Raw genomic sequence first — 21324 nt, 5'->3', positions numbered from 1 at the left:
CAAGACAAAAGCCCTATCACACTCCCTCCTCCGTTTTTTCTACTCTGAGGGGGCCTTATTCATCCCTGCGGCCTTGAAAGTGTATAGCATCAAAGTGATGGCCACAATGGCCTATGCTGCACCTTTATGGGCTGCCTTTGCAAATCTCTCACCTTTAGAGTCACTTCAAAGCCAATTCTTACGCCGACTTCTAAAATTACCAACATGCGTAAGTAATGCGGCTATCCGCTTGGAAATGAAGATCCCCTCAGTGGAGTTAGTTATATGGAGGAGAGTTTTGATTTATTGGATATCCCTATGGCATAAACTCCCGAACCACTATCTCATTCAATGCATGTGGCGAGATGACTTCACCAATTTGTGGTCAGGAAAAATCCATGCCAAATTGCTGTCCTATGAGATCTCGCCCACTGAATTGCTCAAACTGGATCTAAATGTGGCAAAAAGGTGTATAAATCAAAGGCTGGACGATGTGGAGCTATACCAAAATTTCGTAGCTGGTGGTGGAGTCTGCTCACCGTTAAATTTCGGCATAACCCCTATCTACCGCGCTCCGTCCTACTTAACATCGCTTACGGCCGCGTCTCACCGATATGCCTTCATTAGAGCTAGGTTTAATGTCTTTCCAACAAACGTGCTGAGACATAGATTCACTAAGGGCCAAGTCCCTTCAATGTGTGCGTGTGAAATGAAAACATCTGAATCTCTACATCATGTTATGTTTATCTGCCCTTTGTACAGTTCAGCCCGTGCTAGTATACTAAACTCCATAATCCAGCCTATGGCTGACAAATCAGTAGACCCACAGCTGGCCTGGGTTCTTCAAGATGTGGATCCTTATATTACCCTACAGGTTGCTAAATTCCTAACAGCTGTCCTATCGTACAAGAGACGGAATGGAATGTTAGCTGATTATTGATAGTTATAAGAATTTTCTATAATTACATCAGATATTGATTTTAGTGTAGTGCCTATTTTTTTAAAAAAAATCTTAATTTTTATACTTTTCTTGTGAATGACTAATATCTGTCCTTCTGAGTTGAGAACTGTGTTGTACTGCTTGTGGCTTGTACGAGTCCGCTGTTTTATTTGATTTTATTTGTTTTGATTTGTTTTGCTGTGTTGTGTTATATGATGGGCGTAAAGCCGAATAAACATTTTGATGTTGAGCTCTTACTGTCAGGAAGTTCTTCCTAATGTTTAGGTGGAATCTTCTTTCTTGTAGTTTGGATCCATTGCTCCGTGTCCGCTTCTCTGGAGCAGCAGAAAACAACCTTTCTCCCTCCTCTATGTGGCATCCTTTTATATATTTGAACATGGCTATCATGTTCTCTAACTTGTTCGTATGGCTTTAGTTTCCATTTTCCTCCTTCTTTGATTATCAATTGACCATATATAATCCAGTTACCTCTCATATTTATTTTCTTTACACTCATAACCTCTAATGGAGACAACCAGTGTGGAACTCTGGGTTCTAATAGGTTTTTGTACCTATCCCATATTTCTATTAGTGAGCTCCGAAATATGTGGTTCCCGAAACCTTTATGAATTTTATTCTTTTCACACCATAAATACGCGTGCCATCCAAATCTGTTGTCAAATCCTTCTAAATCTAATAACTCCTTATTCTCTAATTTTATCCATTCTTTCAACCAGCAAAGACATGCTGCTTCGTAGTATAGTTTCAAGTCCGGCAGGGCGAAGCCTCCTCTTTCCTTTGCATCTGTTAATAACTTAAATTTAATTCTCGGCTTCTTACCCTGCCAGATATACCTTGAGAGCACTCTTTGCCACTCTTTAAAAATTACTACCCCCTTTATTATGGGGATAGTCTGAAACAAAAATAACATCTTTGGAAGAACACTCATTTTAACCATAGAGATTCTACCCCAAAAAGATAACTTCAATCTTCCCCACATCTCCAAATCTTTCCTTATTCCATTCCAGACCGGTGTATAATTATTCTGAAACAAATCAATATTTTTAGGAGTTAACCAAATTCCTAAATATTTTACCCTTTTCACCACCTCTATCTCTATTCTTTGTTGCATTATTTCTATCATACTTTGATCCATATTTTTAGCAATTATTTTAGTTTTCTTCTTGTTTAGTCTGAACCCTGCCACATTTCCAAATTTCTCAATCTCTTCCAATACTTCTTTTACACTTTCTAATGGTTCTTCAATCGTAATTACTAGATCATCTGCAAAGGCTTTCACTTTGTATTCATTCTGACCAACTGTTACCCCTTTTATTAATTCATTTTGTCTCATCGACCTCAAAAAAACCTCTAGGACCTTTATAAATAGCAGTGGTGAGAGTGGACATCCCTGTCTAGTTCCTTTTGTTATTTTGATATCTTCTGTAATCACATTATTAACAATTAATTTTGCTTTCTGCTCTGTATAAATTGCCTTTATCCCATTAAAAAACTCTATCCCCACATCCATATATTCCAAGTTCTTCAACATAAAATCCCAAGCAATATTGTCAAAGGCCTTTTCTGCATCTACAAACATTAATATAGCTTGTTTCTCATTCCTGGCAGTCAGATACTCCAAAATATTAATTACATTTCTTATATTACCTTTCATCTGCCTGCCTGGAAGGAAACCCGCTTGATCTTTGTGAATAATTTCTTGCAATATCTTTTTCAATCTGTTCGCTAAAATCCATGCAAATATCTTATAGTCTGTATTAAGCAGTGAAATAGGCCTGTAATTTTTAACTTGTGTTAAATCTGAGTCCTGTTTAGGGATAAGTGTAATAAATGCTTCTTTCCACGTTTCAGGGATGTCTCTTTCTTTTAAAATATTGTTCATGACTTCTTTCAATGGTGTCATTAAAGCATCTCTCAGTTCTTTATAGTAGCCTGATGTAAATCCATCTGGTCCAGGGGCTTTCCCCCTTTTCAGTTCCTTTATGGCCTCTTTTATCTCCTTGTTTCCTATTGGGGCATTCAGTTGGTCTTTCTTTTCTGCCGGGATCTTCTGCACCTTTTTTCCCCCAAAAATCGTTCTATTTTCCTCATATTATTTCTTTCTCTGTTTTTATATAGTTGTCTATAAAAGTCCAAAAATCCTTTTCTAATTCCTTTCGGATTGTCAACCTCTTCTCCGTTTACAATAATTTTATTAATTGTATTTTGCTCTTTTCTCTTTTTGGTTTGCCACGCAAGCCATTTACCAGATTTGTTCGCAAATTCAAAGTTTTTTTGTCTTAACCTTTTAATATTCAGTTCTATTTCTTTATTTATGATCATTGCAAATTGTGTTTGTAAAGTCTTAATCTCTTGTTTTATTTTTAAATTATTTGGTTTTTTAATTATTTTTTGTTCATTGTCCATAATCTGCTTTAGGATTTCTTTTTCCCCTTTTTCTCTATTCTTATTCTTCAAACAATTCTGTTGGATAAAGAAACCTCTCATCACTGCCTTGCTTGCATCCCATACTACACTCATCTTTGTTCCTTTATTGCTGTTGTCCACAAAATACTCAGTTAGTTTCTTTTGTGCTTTTTCAATGATTTTTTGATCGTCGAAGAGGTAATCATTGATTCTCCATCTAAAGGTCCTTTCCTCAAATCCTTTCAATTCCATTTTTATTGGATTATGGTCTGAAATTATTCTTGGTTGGATCTCAATTTGAAGAATTCTTGGAGTCAAATCGTTCGACACCCATATTTGATCTATTCTTGACACTGACTGATTCGGTTCAGAGAAATAAGTGAATTGTTTTTCCAATGGATATCTGAGTCTCCAAATATCGATCAAATTATAATTCTTTACCATTGCGAAAAAAGTCTTAGGCAATTTTCCTTCTTTGCTTGATCCATCTCTTAGTCTGTCCATTTCCAATGAGACCACTCCATTCATTTCTCCCATTACTATGATTTTCTGGTCCATATATTCAAATAGTTTTTCTTCTAAAGATTTATAAAAATCTGTCTTGTTTTCATTAGGTGCATAGATCCCGACAATTATCAAATTTTCGCCCTGCCATTTGATCCGTACTGCAATCATCCTTCCTTCTTCATCTTTGAAGATTTGTTGTGATTCAATTTTACTTTTGATATATAGAACTACCCCTCTTTTTTTCTCTTTATCTGAAGATACAAATTCGTTTCCTAATCTTTTGTTAATCAAAATTTTCCTATGTTTCCTTGCGACGTGTGTCTCTTGTAAACATATAATGTCCAGATTGTTCTTTTTTAAAAATTGTTCAGTTTTATTCCGTCCCCCCCCCCCTCATTCATCCCATTAATATTCCAATTCCATAATTTTAGTGCCATGGTGATTTCCAATTGAATAAATTTAGTTTGCTTTTTATGCTTTTATAATTTATCTGACTCTTCTTCTTCCTCTTCTTTTTCTTCTTCTACCTTTTCCTCATTCTCTTCTTCTTCTTCTTCCCCCGATTCTAATTCATCCTGGGCACCTGCTCCTTTTTCTGCTCCTTTGACTTCTCCAATTTCTCCATCTTCTACTTTTAGTTCCTTATACCTTCTCAGAAACTTCCGTGTTTCTTCTGGACTCGTCAATCTGCGCTTTTTGGTTTTGTAGAAAAATGAAATTCCCTCCAGAAATTCCCACCTGAATTCAATGTTGTTTTTCTTAAGGACCTTAAAGGTGATTAGACAGTCTCCTGGGAATTTTCTTGTTTTTGATGTTCTTACTCTCATTCTAAATGCATTTTGTACTGTTTTAGCTACCTCTTCTATTGGTAATTCCATCCATTGGGCTAATTCCGATATCAGTCTCTCTTTAATATTTTCATTCTGTATTTCCGGAATAGCTCTCAACCTCAGATTAACTTCCCTCTGTCGCAATTCATTCATAGCAATCAAATCTTTAATTTCTTCTTGTGATTTATTTAATTCCAACATCTCCACTCTAATCCTCTCTTCCTCTCGCTTCACTTCCTTCATTTCTTGTTTCGTCCTCTTAAATCCTTCCTCCAGCGATTGAGTTCTCTTAGATAACTCTTTTAATTGTCCTTTAAGTTCATTAACTGTCTCATCAATTTTTTTATCCATTTTCCCAATCTTATTATCTACTGATTCTAGTTTTGATTCTAAATTCTTTTCACTTTGTTTTATTTTGGCAAACATTCTCAAAATTTCTGCTTTAAACTCTGTTTCTTGTTTGGACCCCTTCCTCTCTACTGGTGTCCCCCCATCTGCCCCTTTCTTTTGCTGGTGTGACATCTTTATTAATTATTCCTTATTATTCAAACAATCTTCAAATATTGATTGAACCAATTTTTACACTTTTACACTTTGTCAATTTTCCAATTTTTAATTATATCATATAGTTCAACCGTAGTTTGGGGGTGATGAGGATGATGAAGAGTATAAGATCAGAGTAGAAACCGGAACAAAACAAACTAAATCTTCTTGCCACCAATTAGGCTATTCCTCAGAAAAAATTGCTTCCCAGATAAATCCAATACCTCGCCCAAAGGAAAAGGAATTTCCAAAAATTTCCAAAAATCTTCCCACAAGGCTTCCCAGAAATCTTCCCATAAAAAACCCTTTCCAAGATTATATCCAATTAATCACGTTCCAAAAAAATTATATCCAAATGACAAAGGTCCAAAATTATATCCAAGTGACAAAATCTCAGAGGCAAAATTCCCAAAAAGATGAAGAAAGAAACAATAAAAACAAACGCAGAACCCTTCACTGGACTAAAAAGGCACAAGTCACTTCTCAGTATTATATCCCTCAGTATTATATTCCTTCGCCAGGAAAAAAATCAGAGAAAAACAAATTGTAGTATCTCGTTCCTTCCACTAGGGTAACAGACAGTTCCCTTAATATACGCAGTTTTAGACTTAAAAGTTCCCAATTCATAAAAAGGAAAGAAAAAAAAGGGGTTTCCCAATTGTAATTAATATGCTTAAGTGACAGAGGCAGCTATAATCCTATTTAGCATTAAGGATTCCCATAATAAAGTCTAAAAAGACCTTTATCCGCTGTTTCCACCTAACCGTCGTTCCAATAGAGTTTTAATAATGGAGTCGGAAGCTCCTTTTCCATTTCACTGTTCTTTGTTCTTTTAAAAGTGAAAGTAACAAAGCACTTCAGCCTTCTATGTTTCCCTCCGTTGCATCAAAGACCACAAACTTCTTCAATCTTAACTTTCTGCTCTCCCTTTCTAACTTTAGCAGTCTTAAAACTTTGTAGCTTCTTAAAGAGTTACTTTTAAATAAAGTTCTAGGAGAGAAAGAAAACAGTAACCGCCTGTGGCAACTCACTTTCCCTTTCCAGCTCTGCGCGCCGCGTTACGTCTATCCTGATTCCAGATGACAGCTGAACTCCATATTTTTCTCTTTATATTTCGAATCTTTACTTGATTTGTTACCATGAAATTATAATCCAATTAGGTCCGAATTTCTTCTATTTGAGAATGGAGCGCTTCTCTTGCAAGCTCGGGGCTTCGCTATTTGGGTGTAGAAAATGGCTTCCCGTAGTCCGCAGCCCCGCTCCGCCGTTCTCTTCGCTCCTTTTGGAGTTACCTGATGGCCGGGCGGGCTGCTCCTGGCTTCGCTGGGAACCTGTCACTCCGGGTGACCCCCCCAGAGATTAAATTTGGGGGCTACTGCGCCCTGTAGCACCCCTTTTTGCCCGAAATAGCACAGGATTCTCCTCACAGAAAAATCCTTGCTTGCGGCAGGATCGCGCTCCACCAGAAGTCCCTCCAGGCCTCTCTGACTGGCACTTGCAAGTCTGCCTAGGCCACACACACTGTCCCCAGTGTGCGTACATTCCTCTGTACGCAGGAGAACTGCGACATACATCCAGTGGAGCTGTATGCATGCTTAGCAGAGTTCTGCAAGAAGCGAGGCTGTGTAGGCGTGTGACATCACAAAATTTATTAATTTACAACAAATCAAAACAACAAAACATGACTGGTGTGAGCAGTGTCTCTCACACACGTCTTCTCTGTCCAAAAGCAGAGAACAAAGAGCAGAAAAATACAAACACACAGAACGGAAGTTCTCTTGTCTGAGTTTATGTTCCCACACTTCCAGCAGTGTGGAATGTAGATAAGGATCACATGATCCAGCAATGCGAGAATGAATTAGAGACACCCAGGCCTTGCCCTTCACTGGCCTTGCTTTGCACCCTCCTTGAGTGGTGGTGGTGTTATCTGCCTGGTTGGGATGTGTCCTTGAGCTCTGATCAAGCCTCTTGCTTGCCTGAATTTGGGAGGAGAGTGGTGTCTTGAATGTGAAGAAAGGTAAAACCCACCATGTTTGCGTTGCTCACTTTTGTCCCTGCCATGTGGCCCTCAGAATGTTGTTCTGGAAGGAATGTGGCCCTTGGACTGAAAAGGTCCCCCTGCCACTACCCAGTGCATAATTCCATCTACACCTTTTTTGTCTCCTGTTTGGCTGTATCTCACATGGATGTGAAATTTAGCTGCTTGGGAAATTCACTAAGTCCCACCTGTCTTTCCATAGCCAAAATTAAGCTTGAGCGCACATTAGCCAACCTTCCCCCAGCCTGACACTCCCCAGGTGTTTGGGGCTACAACTCCCATCACCTCCAACCATTGGCCGTGCTGGCCAGGGCTGATGGGACTGGTAGTCCAAAACATCTGGTTGGCACAAAGCTGATGAACATCAGCAGCAGTCTTCCACAGTCTCCTCCTTCCTCTTCATTTATTTATTCAATTTATATCCCACTCTTCCTCCTGAAAGTTGAACTTGGGCCTTAGGAGAGAATGACATTGTGATAACATTCCTGTGGCAATTTTCTGCAAAATGAGAGGTCCATTGAAGAGAGACTTCCAAATCCTTGGGGCTTTTGTACCTCTGAAGTGAGGACAGATAACGCAGGGTCAGTTTGCACAAAATGCTAAACCAAACCATGGCTTAGTGCAAACTTGCAGGTGCTCAAAGAGGAGATGGTGGCTAGTTTGATTCGCCTTGAGGTCCTGCTACTGTGAGCTAAACCATGGTTTGGCTTGCATGTGTCTTCTGGACTTGGACATGTGGTTCAAACTTTAAGTGAGGCAAACCACAGGCTTAAGTTTGGGAAACTTGCTGTAGCCCAAACCAAGACCTAGCTCACAGCAGTAGAATACTGTAAGCAAAGCCATCACAGTCTCCTGTTCTGCGAACCCACATGCTCACACTAAGCCATGGTTTGGCATTGTATTAGTGTGAACTAGGTCACAGAAATCTCGGAACGGTCTGTTCTGGTGAGAGATGCACCTTTGTCCTCTCCTTTGCCCCACAGTCTTCGTACATGAAGGAGCTTAATGAAGATCAAAGGACAGCTATTGAAACTGCTTACACCTTCGTGATGAAGCTGCCTTCATTGCCCAAAGTTTGCTTGATCCATGGGCCACCTGGGACTGGGAAATCTAAGACTATCCTTGGGCTCCTTTACCGAATCCTCAGCAAGGTAGGTCAGGTTAGTAACACCCTGCATGTGCTGGTCCTTGTAAGATGTGTGAGAATATCGAGAAGGCTGGACAACAAATGGCATTCCAGTAATAATAATAATAATAATAATAATAATAATAATAATAATAATAATAATAATAATAATAATAATAATAATAATTTATTTGTACCCTGCCTTCCATATGCAGCTTCCAGCGTATATAAAGACGTAGTAAAACATTAAGCCTTAAAAAGCTTCCCTATACAGGGCTGCCTTCAGATATCTACTGAAGGTAATATAGTTACTCATCTCCTTGACATCTGATGGGAGGGCGTTCCACAGGGCGCCACTACTGAGAAGGCTCTCTGTCCTGTTCCCTGTCACTTCACTTCTCGCAGTGGGAACCGCCAGAAGGCCCTCGGTGCTGGTTCTCTGTGTTCATGCTGGATGATGGGGGTGGAGACGCTCCTTCAGGTATACTGGGCCAAGGGTGTTTAGGGATTTAAAGGTCAGCACCAACACTTTGAATTGTATTGGGAAACATACTGAGAGCCAAGGTACATCTTTCAGGACCAGTGTTATATGGTCTCGGCAGCCACTCCCAGTCACCAGTCTAGCTGCTTTCAAGAAGGGCATCTGTGTCATCAGGAATGGCAAAGAGGACATTTTGCATGCAAAGTTTGTTGATGGCTTGTTCTTGATAACTTATGATGACAAAGCTGTTGGTGTATCTAATGTTGAATCTTGTTGTGTTGCACAAACTAACAAAGTTCTTCATGCAGGATGTATTCACGAGGCGCACCGAAGATTTGGTCACATGTCTTGGCAGGCACTGGCCAAAATGCCTGGGTTGGTTCAGGGTTTGAACATCAAGCCCTGTAAGTTTCACATGAAATGTGTATCTTGTGCAGAGAACAAGGTGAAGTTTGCTCCAAAAGGCAAGGTGTCTAGCAGACAGGCTTCCAAACCCTACCAGCTAGTCCACGCAGACCTGGTTGGTCCACTTGCTCCCTCTTTGGGTGGAGCAAGGTACTTCATGGTTTTAATTGATTCTTTTTCCAGGTACATTCATGTGTTTATGCTCCAGCAGAAGTCAGAAGTGTTTCCTAGGTTCAAGGCGTTCTGTGCTTGGTTGGAGAATGCTCACAGTAAATGCATTGGCTGTTTGTTTACTAATCGAGGGGGTGAATTCACTTCTCAGCAGTTTGAAGCTTTCCTGACTGAGAAGGGACTCCAGCACGACCTCTCAAGTCCCAGATCTCCATGGGAGAATGGACTTTGCGAGTGGGCAAACCAAACTTTGCTGCAAGGCCTAAAAACCTTGTTGCATGATGCCAATCTCCCTGAGAAATATTGGGCGGAGTCTTTGAATACTTTTGTTTATACGTATAATAGGAGACTGTCATCGCCTATTGGTTGTGCTCCCTATGAGAAGATGTTTGGTAAGAAACCTTATGTCAAGCACATGAGAATCTTTGGTTCTGACATGTGGGTCCGCACCCCACAGAGCAGCAAGCTTGGGAAGCGTGGGGCACATGGTTTGTTCATGGGGTACGAAAAAGGTGCATACAGGGTATTCATGACTGTCCATTAGGTTCACAAAGAGTGTTGAGTACAATCCTAAGTGGGGGGGGGGGAATGTGGGAATTTTCCAGAGTCACTCAGAGGAGGATGGAGATTATGAGGAAGCTGAGGATGATGATCAGAGTTCGGATTCTAGTTCAGTGGGCGGCGCTGCTGCTGCTGTCAGCGACAGTGATGACACAGCAGACTACAAGAGCGCAAAGGCCTCAGTCAGACCATCTGATGCGTCTGACATTGAACTGGAAGAGCCACTGTTCACCATTGGCCACTTTTCTCCTAAGAAGGAGGAGATGAGTGCAGAAGACTTGCGTCTAGCACGCAGATCTGAAAGGGCCACAAAAGGCAAACCTCCAAAGAGATTTGCTGATGAGTTTGCTAAGACAGCAACTGCTGTTCTTGGTAGCTCAGAAAAGGTGTGGGAACCTTCAAGCTTCAAAGAGGTCCAGGAGTTAACCTTGAAGGATGCTGAACCATGGCTTAATGCCATGAAGGCTGAAGTTGATTACTTGAATAGGAACCAAACCTGGGAGCTGGTGCCAACAGTCCCAGGAATGAGGCTGGTTGGCAGCAAATGGGTCTTCAAGGCCAAAACAGACCAGAATGGCAAGGTTGTCAGGCACAAAGCCAGACTGGTCGCCAGAGGTTTTTCACAGATACCAGGACAGGAATACCACGAGACCTACTCACCCACCGTCAAGTATGAGAGCATTAGACTAATGCTCAAGATTGTTGCAGAGGAGAAACTGCACGTTTCTCATCACGATGTGAACACAGCTTTTTTTGTACGGGATTTTGGGGGAGGAGCTGTATATGCTTCTACCTGATGGAGTGCAGGTACAGAAGGGAATGGTCTGTAAACTACGGAAGTCCCTATATGGCCTCAAGCAGAGTGCCAGGTGTTGTGACACAAAACTCACTGAGACATTGCTTTCTCTAGGTTTTCACCAAGGCATGCGTGCTTGTCAAAGAGGAGGGGCAAAACAAATGGTATTGTTTATGTTTTTTTGATGATCTTTTGTTTTGGAAGAATCAGGCTTTGTACCAAAGCACCCTAGCTCAGCTGAAGGAGCACTTTGACATGAAGGATCTTGGTGAGTGTAATGTGTATGGGTTGCTCGTGCGTACGTTGCCGCCTCTCCAGGCTTTGTTGCCTTGCTAAACCTTTCAGTCTGGGCAGCCCTTCACTTTGTGGCTGCCTCAGTCGCTAGCAGAATCCGTCAGTGGGCGTTTCTTAAATCTTTTCCAACATAAAAGTTGTTTGACGCCCAGTCTCTTCCTACTCTCTCTGCGCGGAAGTCTTCTGCGCAGGGTGGGCGTGGGTAGCGGAGGACCCGTGCTCTCCCCGCTGGTGTCCGGTGAAGAGTCCTGGAGCCCTCTCACCGATTCCCCCATCAGCCCCTCTATATCCCTGGTGTTGCGCTGATTTGCTTCCCCATCTGCGGAGCTGCCTCTCTCCCTGCTGGGCCCTTCTCCAGCATCATTTGAGAGCCTTCCCTCTGCCTCTAGCTCCGATGTCAGTTCCCTGACATCCACCTCCCCCCCAGGACCCCCTCCACCCCCGGCCCGACCTGTTGACCCAACTTCGTCCCTTTCTTCGGCCGACGATGCGGGGAACCCCCGGAAGGAGCTGTCGCCATCCTCTGAGGATTCAAAACCCGCTTCCCACCCGCTCTGCTCCCTTCCCGCGGGGTGGGCCTCCCAGTCTGATTCTTCTTCCTACGAAGCCTCTTCTCCTTCCCCTTCGGAGACAGAAAACTCCACAAAATCCTCTTCATCGTCTGTGGTTCCAAATTGCTCCTCCCAGAATCTCGCTAGTGGTTTGGGTTTGGCCGGGAACAGGCGGTGGAATTCCTCCACCAGATACCCGTCAGTGATTGCCTCCGCGGGAACCCACGTGTTTTCCGAACCGGGTTCTCCCTCCCAAGCCACCAAGTACTCCACTTGGCGCCCTCGCCACCTTGAATCAAGTATTTCCGTGGCCAAGTTGTGGTGCTCCCTCTCTTCTACCTGCGGGTTTGTGGTGACTTCTCCCTCTCGCCCCGGGAATCCCCTTCCTTCCCTGTACGGCGAGAGTAGGGACCTATGGAACACCGGGTGTATCTTCATGCTGTCTGGCAATTTGAGCTTGAATGCCACGGGGTTCACCTGCTGTGTTACCTCAAACGGTCCCAACTGCCTGGGTTGCAACTTTTTGCACCCCCCCCTTAAAAGGTAACCCTTGGGTTGACAACCACACCCGATCTCCCACCCGTATGGTCTCCCCTTCCCTACGGCGCTTGTCTGCCTGCCTCTTGTAAATTTCCTTGGCCCGCTCCAAGTTCATCTTAAGTTGCTGGTGCAGGGCTTCCATTTCTTCCACAAACTGCTCTGCTGCCGGTACACTCCAACCTTCCTCCCCACTCCCCGGGAAGGCCCTGGGGTGACACCCATAATTGGCCATGAACGGGCTCATTCCCGTTGACACATGTTCAGCGTTATTGTACGCAAATTCAGCCAGCGCTAGTTTTTCTACCCAATCGTTCTGCCTCTCGCTGACGTAGCAGCGTAGGTATTGCTGGAGAATACTGTTCGCTCTTTCTGCTTGCCCGTTGGTTTCCGGGTGTCTCGCCGTCGAGAAGCCCACTTCGACCTGCAGCAAGGTCATGAGCTTCCTCCAGAAACGGGAAGTAAATTGTTTCCCGCGGTCGGAGATGACCCTCGAAGGAGCCCCATGCAACCGGAAGATGTGATCTACAAACAACCTGGCTGGTTCCTCTGCCGTGACTGCATGTGAGCAAGCTATAAAATGGCACATTTTTGTTAGTAGATCGACCACTACCATGACCGCTGTCTTCCCCCGGGACTTGGGCAAATCGGTCATAAAATCAATGGATACCACCTCCCAAGGTTTCCCCGGCATGGGCAAGGGTTCCAGTAATCCTGCTGGGGCGGTCCGCTCCCCCTTTGGCAGCGGTCGCAACCCCGTACATATTCCCGTACAGCCTCCCTCACCCTGGGCCACCAGAACTGCCTGGTGACAAGCATCATGGTTTTGTGCTGTCCAAAGTGCCCCGCTGTGGGGTTGTTGTGGAGTTGTTTGAGTACCTTCCCTCGTAGGGTCTCCCCCGGTACATACAGCGCCCCCTTATAGTACAGCACCCCTTCCTTCTCCTCAAACCCTCCTTGGGTTTCTCTTCCGTCTCGGAGTTCCCGGATTTTAGTTTGTGCAAACACGTTGTTTCTAGTAAGTCCAGCCAGTTCTCGTTGCCCCACCAAGGTTCCCCCCCACACCCATCGGTCCTCGGGGATCACGTGTCGCATCTCCGGTGGCCCCTCTCCTTCCAAGTACTCCGGTTTCCGGGAGAGAGCATCTGCTCTCATGTTTTCCTCTCCTGGCACGTATCGGATTTCGAAGGAAAACTTGGAGAACTCCTGTGCCCATCAAATCTGTCTCTGGTTGAGCACTCGTGCGGCCCTCCAGTATTCCAAGTTCTTGTGATCTGTGCAAACCTGGATCTTGTGCTGCGCCCCTATTAGTAGATGTCGCCATCGCCGAAACGCCGCATAGATCGCAAGCAGTTCACGGTCATACACCATATAGTTTTGCTCCGACTTGTTCAGCTTTCTTGAGAAGAAGGCACACAGTCTCCATTCCTGCTTGCTCCTCCCTGGCTGCAAAAGAACCGCCCCAATGGCTCTGTTGGATGCGTCGGTCTCTAGCCTCATGGGTTTCTCCAGATCCACGTGCAGGAGCTGCTCTTCCGATGCGAACGCCTTCTTCAGTTTTTCAAAGGATTGTTGGGCCTCCTCTGTCCAGGCGAACTTCCTTTTGCTACTGAGACAGTCTGTGATGGGTGCTGTCAAGTGGGCGAAGTTCTTGATGAACTTCCTGTAGAAGTTGCTGAACCCTAGGAACCTCTGCACGTCCTTCCGGGTTTTGGGAGCCTTCCACTCCAGCACTGCCTGCACCTTGCTTGGGTCCATCGCTAAGCCTTTGTCTGACAACTTGTACCCCAAAAACTCAACTTCTCTGGCGTGAAACTGACATTTCTCCAGCTTGACCCACAACTGGTGCTTCTGCAGTCTCTTCAGCACTTCCCTGACGTCTCTGACATGTTGCTTCTCATTGTCCGAATAGATTAAGACATCGTCCAAGAAGGCTACGCAGTTCTTGTACAGCAGGGACCCCAACACGTGGCGCATGAAAGCTTGAAAACAGGCGGAGCCTGACTGTAATCCAAATGGCATAACTAAGTACTCAAAGGCCCCAGGGGGGTGAACATTGTGGTCTTCCATTCGTCCCCCTCCCTCATCCTAATCAAATTGTAGGCTCCCCTGAGGTCCAGCTTGGTAAAAATCTTCCCCTGCCTCACCCGTGTTAAAATGTCGTCAATCCTGGGCATTGGGAAGGTCACGGGTTCTGATACCAAATTTAACGCCCTAAAATCTACGACCAATCTGGGCTGGTTAGTCCCTTTTTTGTCCACAAAGAACACCGGACTGCCCCCCACCGCCTTTGATTCCCTTATGAACCCCCTCTTCGGGTTCTTGTCAATAAACTGCCGCAACTCCTTCATCTCCCTGTCCGACATGGCATACAGTTTACCCACTGGTAGCTGCGCCCCAGGGAGCAAGTTGATTTGGCAGTCAAAGGGCCTATGAGGGGGTAGTCTATCTGCCTCCTTCTCGCTGAAGACCTCCTGCAGGTCAGCATATTATGGTGGCACCTCCCCTTTCGGCTCCACAGCTATCCCAGCCACCCTGGCCACGGTCATCCTTGGGGTTTCTCCCCCTAGACAGTGTTCCAAGCAGTAAGCGGACCCAAAGGTGACCGTTCTCTGATGCCATGCCACCACTGGATCATGTTGTGCTAGCCAACTCATCCCTAATATTATTGGGGGCCCTGCCAGTGAGGCTACGTGAAAGGCGATGGTCTCTGTGTGCCTGGAAACCCTCATTCTCATTGGTGGGGTCTGGTGCGTCACTTCCCCTCCCAGAAGCTCCCTGCCATCAATGGTGGTTACTTGCAAGGGGAAATCCAGGGCTGGTGCTCTAGTGCAAAGTCCTTGCTGAAGAAATTGCAGGAACTGCCTGAATCCAACAGCCCTTTCACCTTGACTGGGTGCCCATTTGGGAGTTCTAGCACCACTTCTATGGCTATAGCCGCCCTGGGGGGGGGTCTGGTTTGGGCACTTCTATTGGTTGCTGGCCTGGCTGCTGTGCCTGCTGAGTGGCAGCCAAGCTTTGGCGTTTCCCTGCTCCTTTACCATCTCCTCCTCACCCCCTGCAGCTCCCACCATCCCTTGCCAGGCCTTTCTTTGCGGGCAGACCCTGGCAAAATGTCCTGGCCGCTGGCAGAGAAAACACTTCTTGGTGGTTTTCCCATCCTTTCCCTCTCTCTTGCGACCTTCACTGGAGTTTGAAATCTCCCCCCCCCCCCCGCACGCCCCATCTATTTCCATGGGCTCCGCCGGCGGGGAAGGCTGCCTTGGTATTTCAGGAATGCGGTGGTCATGGTAATGTTGCTCTCTCCCTTCCCGCTTCTCCTGGGCCCGCGCTTCCTGCCTTACACCAATTGCAAGCGCAGCCTTGGTCAGCTGATCCATCGACTGCGGGCAGGGTGCGCGGGAAAGCTCGTCCTTCACCGTTGGGGACAACCCCTCCTCGAACAGCATTTGGATAGGTTCTGAGTCCAAATCCCACCCGAGCCGGTGGACTAACATGGCAAAGTGTGACCAGTAGTCTCTAACTGACTGGTTCCCCTGTTTGCAACCCATCAGTTCCCGCCGAGTCACACTTTGCTGTACATCACTGGAATACATCGCATCCATCGCCCGGAAGAATTTCCTCAGGTCTTTCAAGGCGGTATTCTGCGTTGCCATTAGGGGCCTGATCCAATCTCTGGCCCCATCCTGCAGATGTCCAACAATATAGGCAACCCTCTCCCCATCGTCTGCAAAATCATTCTGTTGCAGTTCCAAAGCGTACTCTATTTCCGTTTGGAACGCACTGTAGTCCTTGGGTTTCCCTCCAAACTTGTGTACCAGTCCCGGTACCTTCCTTGCTACGGGGGTGGGTCTGACCTGAGCATCCTGAGACCGCCTTTCGTCCAGCCGCGCCGTCAGCAGAGCCACATTCTGTTCCAAATCTCGGTTCCTCTCCACCAGATTTTGCCCTCCAGCTGCTCCCTTCGTGGCGCCAGCTTCTCCGGTTTTGCTCATGATGCTGCCTGCCTGTTGCTGTGCACGAGCGACGTCAGGAACTGACGGATTGCTGTAATGTGTATGGGTTGCTCGTGCGTAAGTTGCCGCCTCTCCAGGCTTTGTTGCCTTGCTAAACCTTTCAGTCTGGGCAGCCCTTCACTTCGTGGCTGCCTCAGTCGCTAGCAGAATCCGTCAGTGGGCGTTTCTTAAATCTTTTCCAGCATAAAAGCTGTTTGACGCCAAGTCTCCTCCTACTCTCCCTGCGCGGAAGTCTTCTGCGCATGGAGGGTGTGGGTAGCGGAGTTCCCTGACATCCACCTCCCTGTCTTCCCCCTTGACTTGGGCAAATCTGTCATAAAATCGATGGATACCACCTCCCAGGGTCTTCCTGGCGTGGGTAAGGGTTCTAGTAACCCTGCGGGGGCAGCCCTCTCCCCCTTTGCCCTCTGGCAGCGGTCACAACCCCGTACATACTCTCGTACATCTTCCCTTACCCTTGGCCACCAGAACTGCCAGGTGACAAGCAACATGGTTTTGTGTTGACCAAAGTGCCCCGCTGTTGGGCTGTCGTGGAGTTGTTTGAGTACCCTTCCCCTCAAGGTCTCCCCCGGTACGTACAGCCCCCCCTTGTAGTACAGTAGCCCTTCCTTTTCCTCAAACCCTCCATGGTTTTCCCTTCCTTCCCGGATTTCCCGGATTTTGGTTTGAGCGAATTCGTCGCTTCTAGTAAGCCCGGCCAGTTCTCGTTTCCCAACCAACACCCCCCCACACACCCATCGGTTCTCGGGGAACACGTGTCTGACTTCCGGCGGTCCCTCTCCTTCCGTGTACTCCGGCTTTCGGGAGAGAGCATCTGCTCTTACGTTTTCCTTTTTTTAAATAAATTTTTTTATTGATTTTACAACATTTTTATAGACAATACAAACAAATAAAAAGACAAAACAAACATGTATAAATTCATCTCCTTTTTTCATAAACTTCGTTTCTCTGACTCCCCCAAACCTCCCCTTTCTACATCCCAATTCCAAAAAATATTTCAGCAAGTCCTAAAATTAAATTTTTATCAAATTTAGTTCCTTGTTTGTTCTTTTCTTTTACTTAATCTTTTGTCGCTGTAATCTCCTTTTCTTACTAAGAACCTCAACATTTTAGCATTCATTAATTTTATAATATTTCTTAAGATAAGTTTTGAATTTCTTCCAGTCTTCATCCGCCGTCTCTTTCCCCTGTTCACGGATTCTGTCGGTCATTTCAGCCAATGTCATATAGTCTATTACCTTCATCTGCCATTCTTCCAAGGTGGGTAGATCTTGGGTCTTCCAATGCTTTGCGACGAGTATTCTTGCTGCTGTAGTAGCGTACATAAAGAAATTTCTATCTTTCTTCGACACCAATTGGTTACTAATGCCCAAGAGAAAGGCCTCTGGTTTCTTAGGGAAGGTACATTTTAGCACCTTTTTCATTTCATTATATATCATTTCCCAAAAAGCCTTAATCTTCGGGCACGTCCACCAAAGGTGGTAGAAAGTACCTTCAGATTCCTTACACTTCCAGCACTTATTATCAGGCATATGGTAGATTTTTGCTAGCTTGACTGGGGTTATGTACAACCTGTAAATCATTTTCATAATATTTTCCTTTAAGGCATTGCATGCCGTAAATTTTATACCGGTGTTCCACAACCATTCCCAGTCAGCAAACATAATGTTATGACCAATATCCTGTGCCCACTTAATCATGGCTGATTTAACTGTTTCATCTTGTGTATTCCACTTAAGCAACAAGTTATACATTCTTGACAAATTCTTAACATTGGGTTCTAACAGTTCAGTTTCTAGTTTTGATTTCTCCACCTGGAAGCCAATTTTCCTGTCTTGTTTGTATACCTCCATTATTTGAAAATAATGGAGCCAATCTCGTACTTTTGTTTTTAATTTCTCGTGACTCTGTAATTTCAGTTTATCTCCATCTTGTTCCAAAATTTCCCAATACTTTGGCCATTTGACCTCCATATTGAGTTTTTTCACCGCTTTAGCCTCCAAAGGTGACAACCATCTAGGGGTTTTGTTTTCCAGCAAATCCTTATATCTAATCCAAACATTATATAGTGCTTTTCTAACAATATGATTTTTGAAGGCCCTATGCACTTTAACTTTGTCATACCACAAATATGCATGCCACCCAAATGCATTATTAAAACCTTCTAGGTCCAAGATATCTGTATTCTCGAGGAGCACCCACTCTTTCATCCAGCAGAACGCTGCTGCTTCATAGTACAATTTTAAGTCCGGCAGGGCAAATCCCCCTCTTTCCTTAGCATCCGTTAGTATCTTAAATTTTATTCTGGGCTTTTTGCCCTGCCAGACAAATTTTGAAATGTCTTTCTGCCACCTCTTGAAACAGTCCATCTTGTCAAGAATTTGCAATGTTTGAAATAAAAATAACATTCTAGGCAATACATTCATTTTTATAGCTGCAATTCGGCCCAACATTGAAAGCTTCAGATTTGACCAAATGTCCAAGTCCTTTTTAACCTCTGACCAACATTTCTCATAATTATCTTTAAATAAATTCAAATTCTTTGATGTCATGTAAACACCTAAATATTTCACCTCTGCTGTTACGTTTTCCTCTCCCGGTACATACCGGATCTCGAAGGGGGAGATCCGGTGGGGGAGGGAGACAGTGCTCCTGAAAGTAGGAGTCTATCAATTGATGAAGATAATCATCCAAATGTCATAGACCAAATGGAGCAAACAGCACGCAGACCTAGTGGTGGGAGGAAAAAATCCTTAAATAAGAGTCATGGGGGAATGATTAATGGACTTCAATGTCTGTACACTAATGCGCAAAGCATGGGAAATAAACAAGATGAGCTTGAGCTCTTGGTACAGCAAACTAAATATGACATAATAGGCATCACTGAAACCTGGTGGGATAAGTCCCACGATTGGAATGTAATAATGGGGGGATACAATCTATTTCAGAGAAACAGACCAGACAATATAGGCAACCCTCTCGCCATCGTCTGCAAAATCATTCTGTTGCAGTTCCAAAGCGTACTCTATTTCCGTTTGGAACACATTGTAGTCCTGGGGTTTCCCTCCAAACTTGTGTACCAGTCCCGGTACCTTCCTTGCTACGGGGGTGGGAAGAACAAAGAAACAGTGGGGTCACTCAGAGGAGAAGATGGTGAAATGCAAACAGGGGACGCAGAAAGGGCTGAACTCCTCAATGCCTTCTTTGCCTCAGTCTTCTCCGATAAAGAAAACAATGCCCGGCCTGAAGAATTTGGAGCAAATGATTCAGCAAAGGAAACACAGCCCAGAATAACTAAGGAGATAGTACAAGAATACTTGGCTAGTTTAGATGTATTCAAGTCTCCAGGACCAGATGAACTGCATCCAAGAGTATTAAAAGAACTGGCAGATGTGATCTCAGAACCACTGGCAGTCATCTTTGAGAATTCCTGGAGAACAGGCGAAGTCCCGGCAGACTGGAGGAGGGCAAATGTTGTCCCTATTTTCAAAAAGGGGGAAAGAGAGGACCCAAATAATTATCGCCCAGTCAGTCTGACATCAATACCAGGGAAGATTCTGGAGCAGATCATTAAGCAAACAGTCTGTGAGCACCTAGAAAGGAATGCTGTGATCACCAATATTCAGCATGGATTTCTGAAAAATAAGTCATGTCAGACTAACCTGATCTCATTTTTTGACAGAATTACAAGCCTGGTAGATGAAGGGAACGCAGTGGATGTAGCCTACCTTGATTTCAGCAAGGCATTTGACAAGGTGCCCCATGATATTCTTGTAAAGAAGCTGGTAAAATGCGGTCTTGACTATGCTACCACTCAGTGGATTTGTAACTGGCTGACTGACCGAACCCAAAGGGTGCTCATCAATGGTTCCTCTTCATCCTGGAGAAGAGTGACTAGTGGGGTGCCACAGGGTTCTGTCTTGGGCCCGGTCTTATTCAACATCTTTATCAACGACTTGGATGATGGACTCAAGGGCATCCTGATCAAATTTGCAGATGACACCAAACTGGGAGGGGTGGCTAACACCCCAGAGGACAGGATCACACTTCAAAACGACCTTGACAGATTAGAGAACTGGGCCAAAACAAACGCTGAATTTTAACGGAGAAATGTAAAGTATTGCACTTGGGCAAAAAAAATGAGAGGCACAAATACAAGATGGGTGACACCTGGCTTGAGAGCAGTACATGTGAAAAGGATCTAGGAGTCTTGGTTGACCACAAACTTGACATGAGCCAATAGTGTGACGCGGCAGCTAAAAAAGCCAATGCAATTCTGGGCTGCATCAATAGGAGTATAGCATCTAGATCAAGGGAAGTAATAGTGCCACTGTATTCTGCTCTGGTCAGAGGCCTGGAAACGATGCCTTATGAGGAACGGTTAAGGGAGCTGGGCATGTTTAGCCTGGAGAAGAGGAGGTTAAGGGGTGATATGATAGCCATGTTCAAATATATAGAAGGATGTCACATAGAGCCTCCTTCCTTTGCTTTGTCCTGAGCACATTTGGTACACCTGACCATCTTCGTGTCAGACACCAGCAATCTGGAAAACCCATACACACATCCTGCATGAAAAAGATGTTTATCAGACATAGCATCACTTGTCTCTCCAACTTTCCCACCATCCCCCATGTTAACATCACAACATAGTAAGAACAAGCCATTTATAATGTCGCTTTCGTTCTTCTGGATGGTTGCACGCTGTTTGTTGACATAAACAGAACATCCAGGCTGCATCAGCTGGGCTTCTCAACCTGGAATGAAAAACACATTAGACATCACAACTTTACAGCTTTTCAGTTCCACGATCCCGGTGCTATGTACCTCCAAGAAGTCTCCACCCGACTCTTGGATCAGACCCTTTTGTGGTGTACACGCGGTGAACCAGTTCCATCTTCCACAAAGGTGTTTCTTCGCCTCAGAATCTAGCACAAAAGATTATTGCATCTCTGTACTGGAACAGCTAGTCACCATATCTGCGCTGCATCTTTGCATCTCTGGCCTTGCTTCATGTCACCTGACGGAAACGCTGCAAATGTTCCTGACTTTTGAACTCTGTCCAAACTTCTCACAGGAAAAACTTTCCACTGCTTCAAACACAGCAGTGCCACCTGCTGGTTGC

At 44.8% G+C, this 21324-nt stretch overlaps 1 protein-coding gene across 1 annotated transcript in view; it reads left to right on the top strand.

Annotated features, from left to right (window-relative positions):
• LOC310697666 (putative helicase senataxin) overlaps positions 1–21324 on the top strand; it is a 120792-nt gene that overhangs the window by 19621 nt on the left and 79847 nt on the right. The window contains exon 5 of the mRNA XM_083484343.1: positions 8248–8415. Coding sequence (XP_083340469.1) covers positions 8248–8415 — 168 coding nt within the window. The remainder of the gene's footprint in view (positions 1–8247; positions 8416–21324) is intronic.

This window comes from Podarcis liolepis (assembly GCF_965112155.1).
Source record: "Podarcis liolepis genome assembly, chromosome: W".
NCBI classification, from domain to species: domain Eukaryota; kingdom Metazoa; phylum Chordata; class Lepidosauria; order Squamata; family Lacertidae; genus Podarcis; species Podarcis liolepis.
Note: the sequence above shows the minus strand (reverse complement) of the source record. Positions and strands in the feature narration are given on the sequence as shown.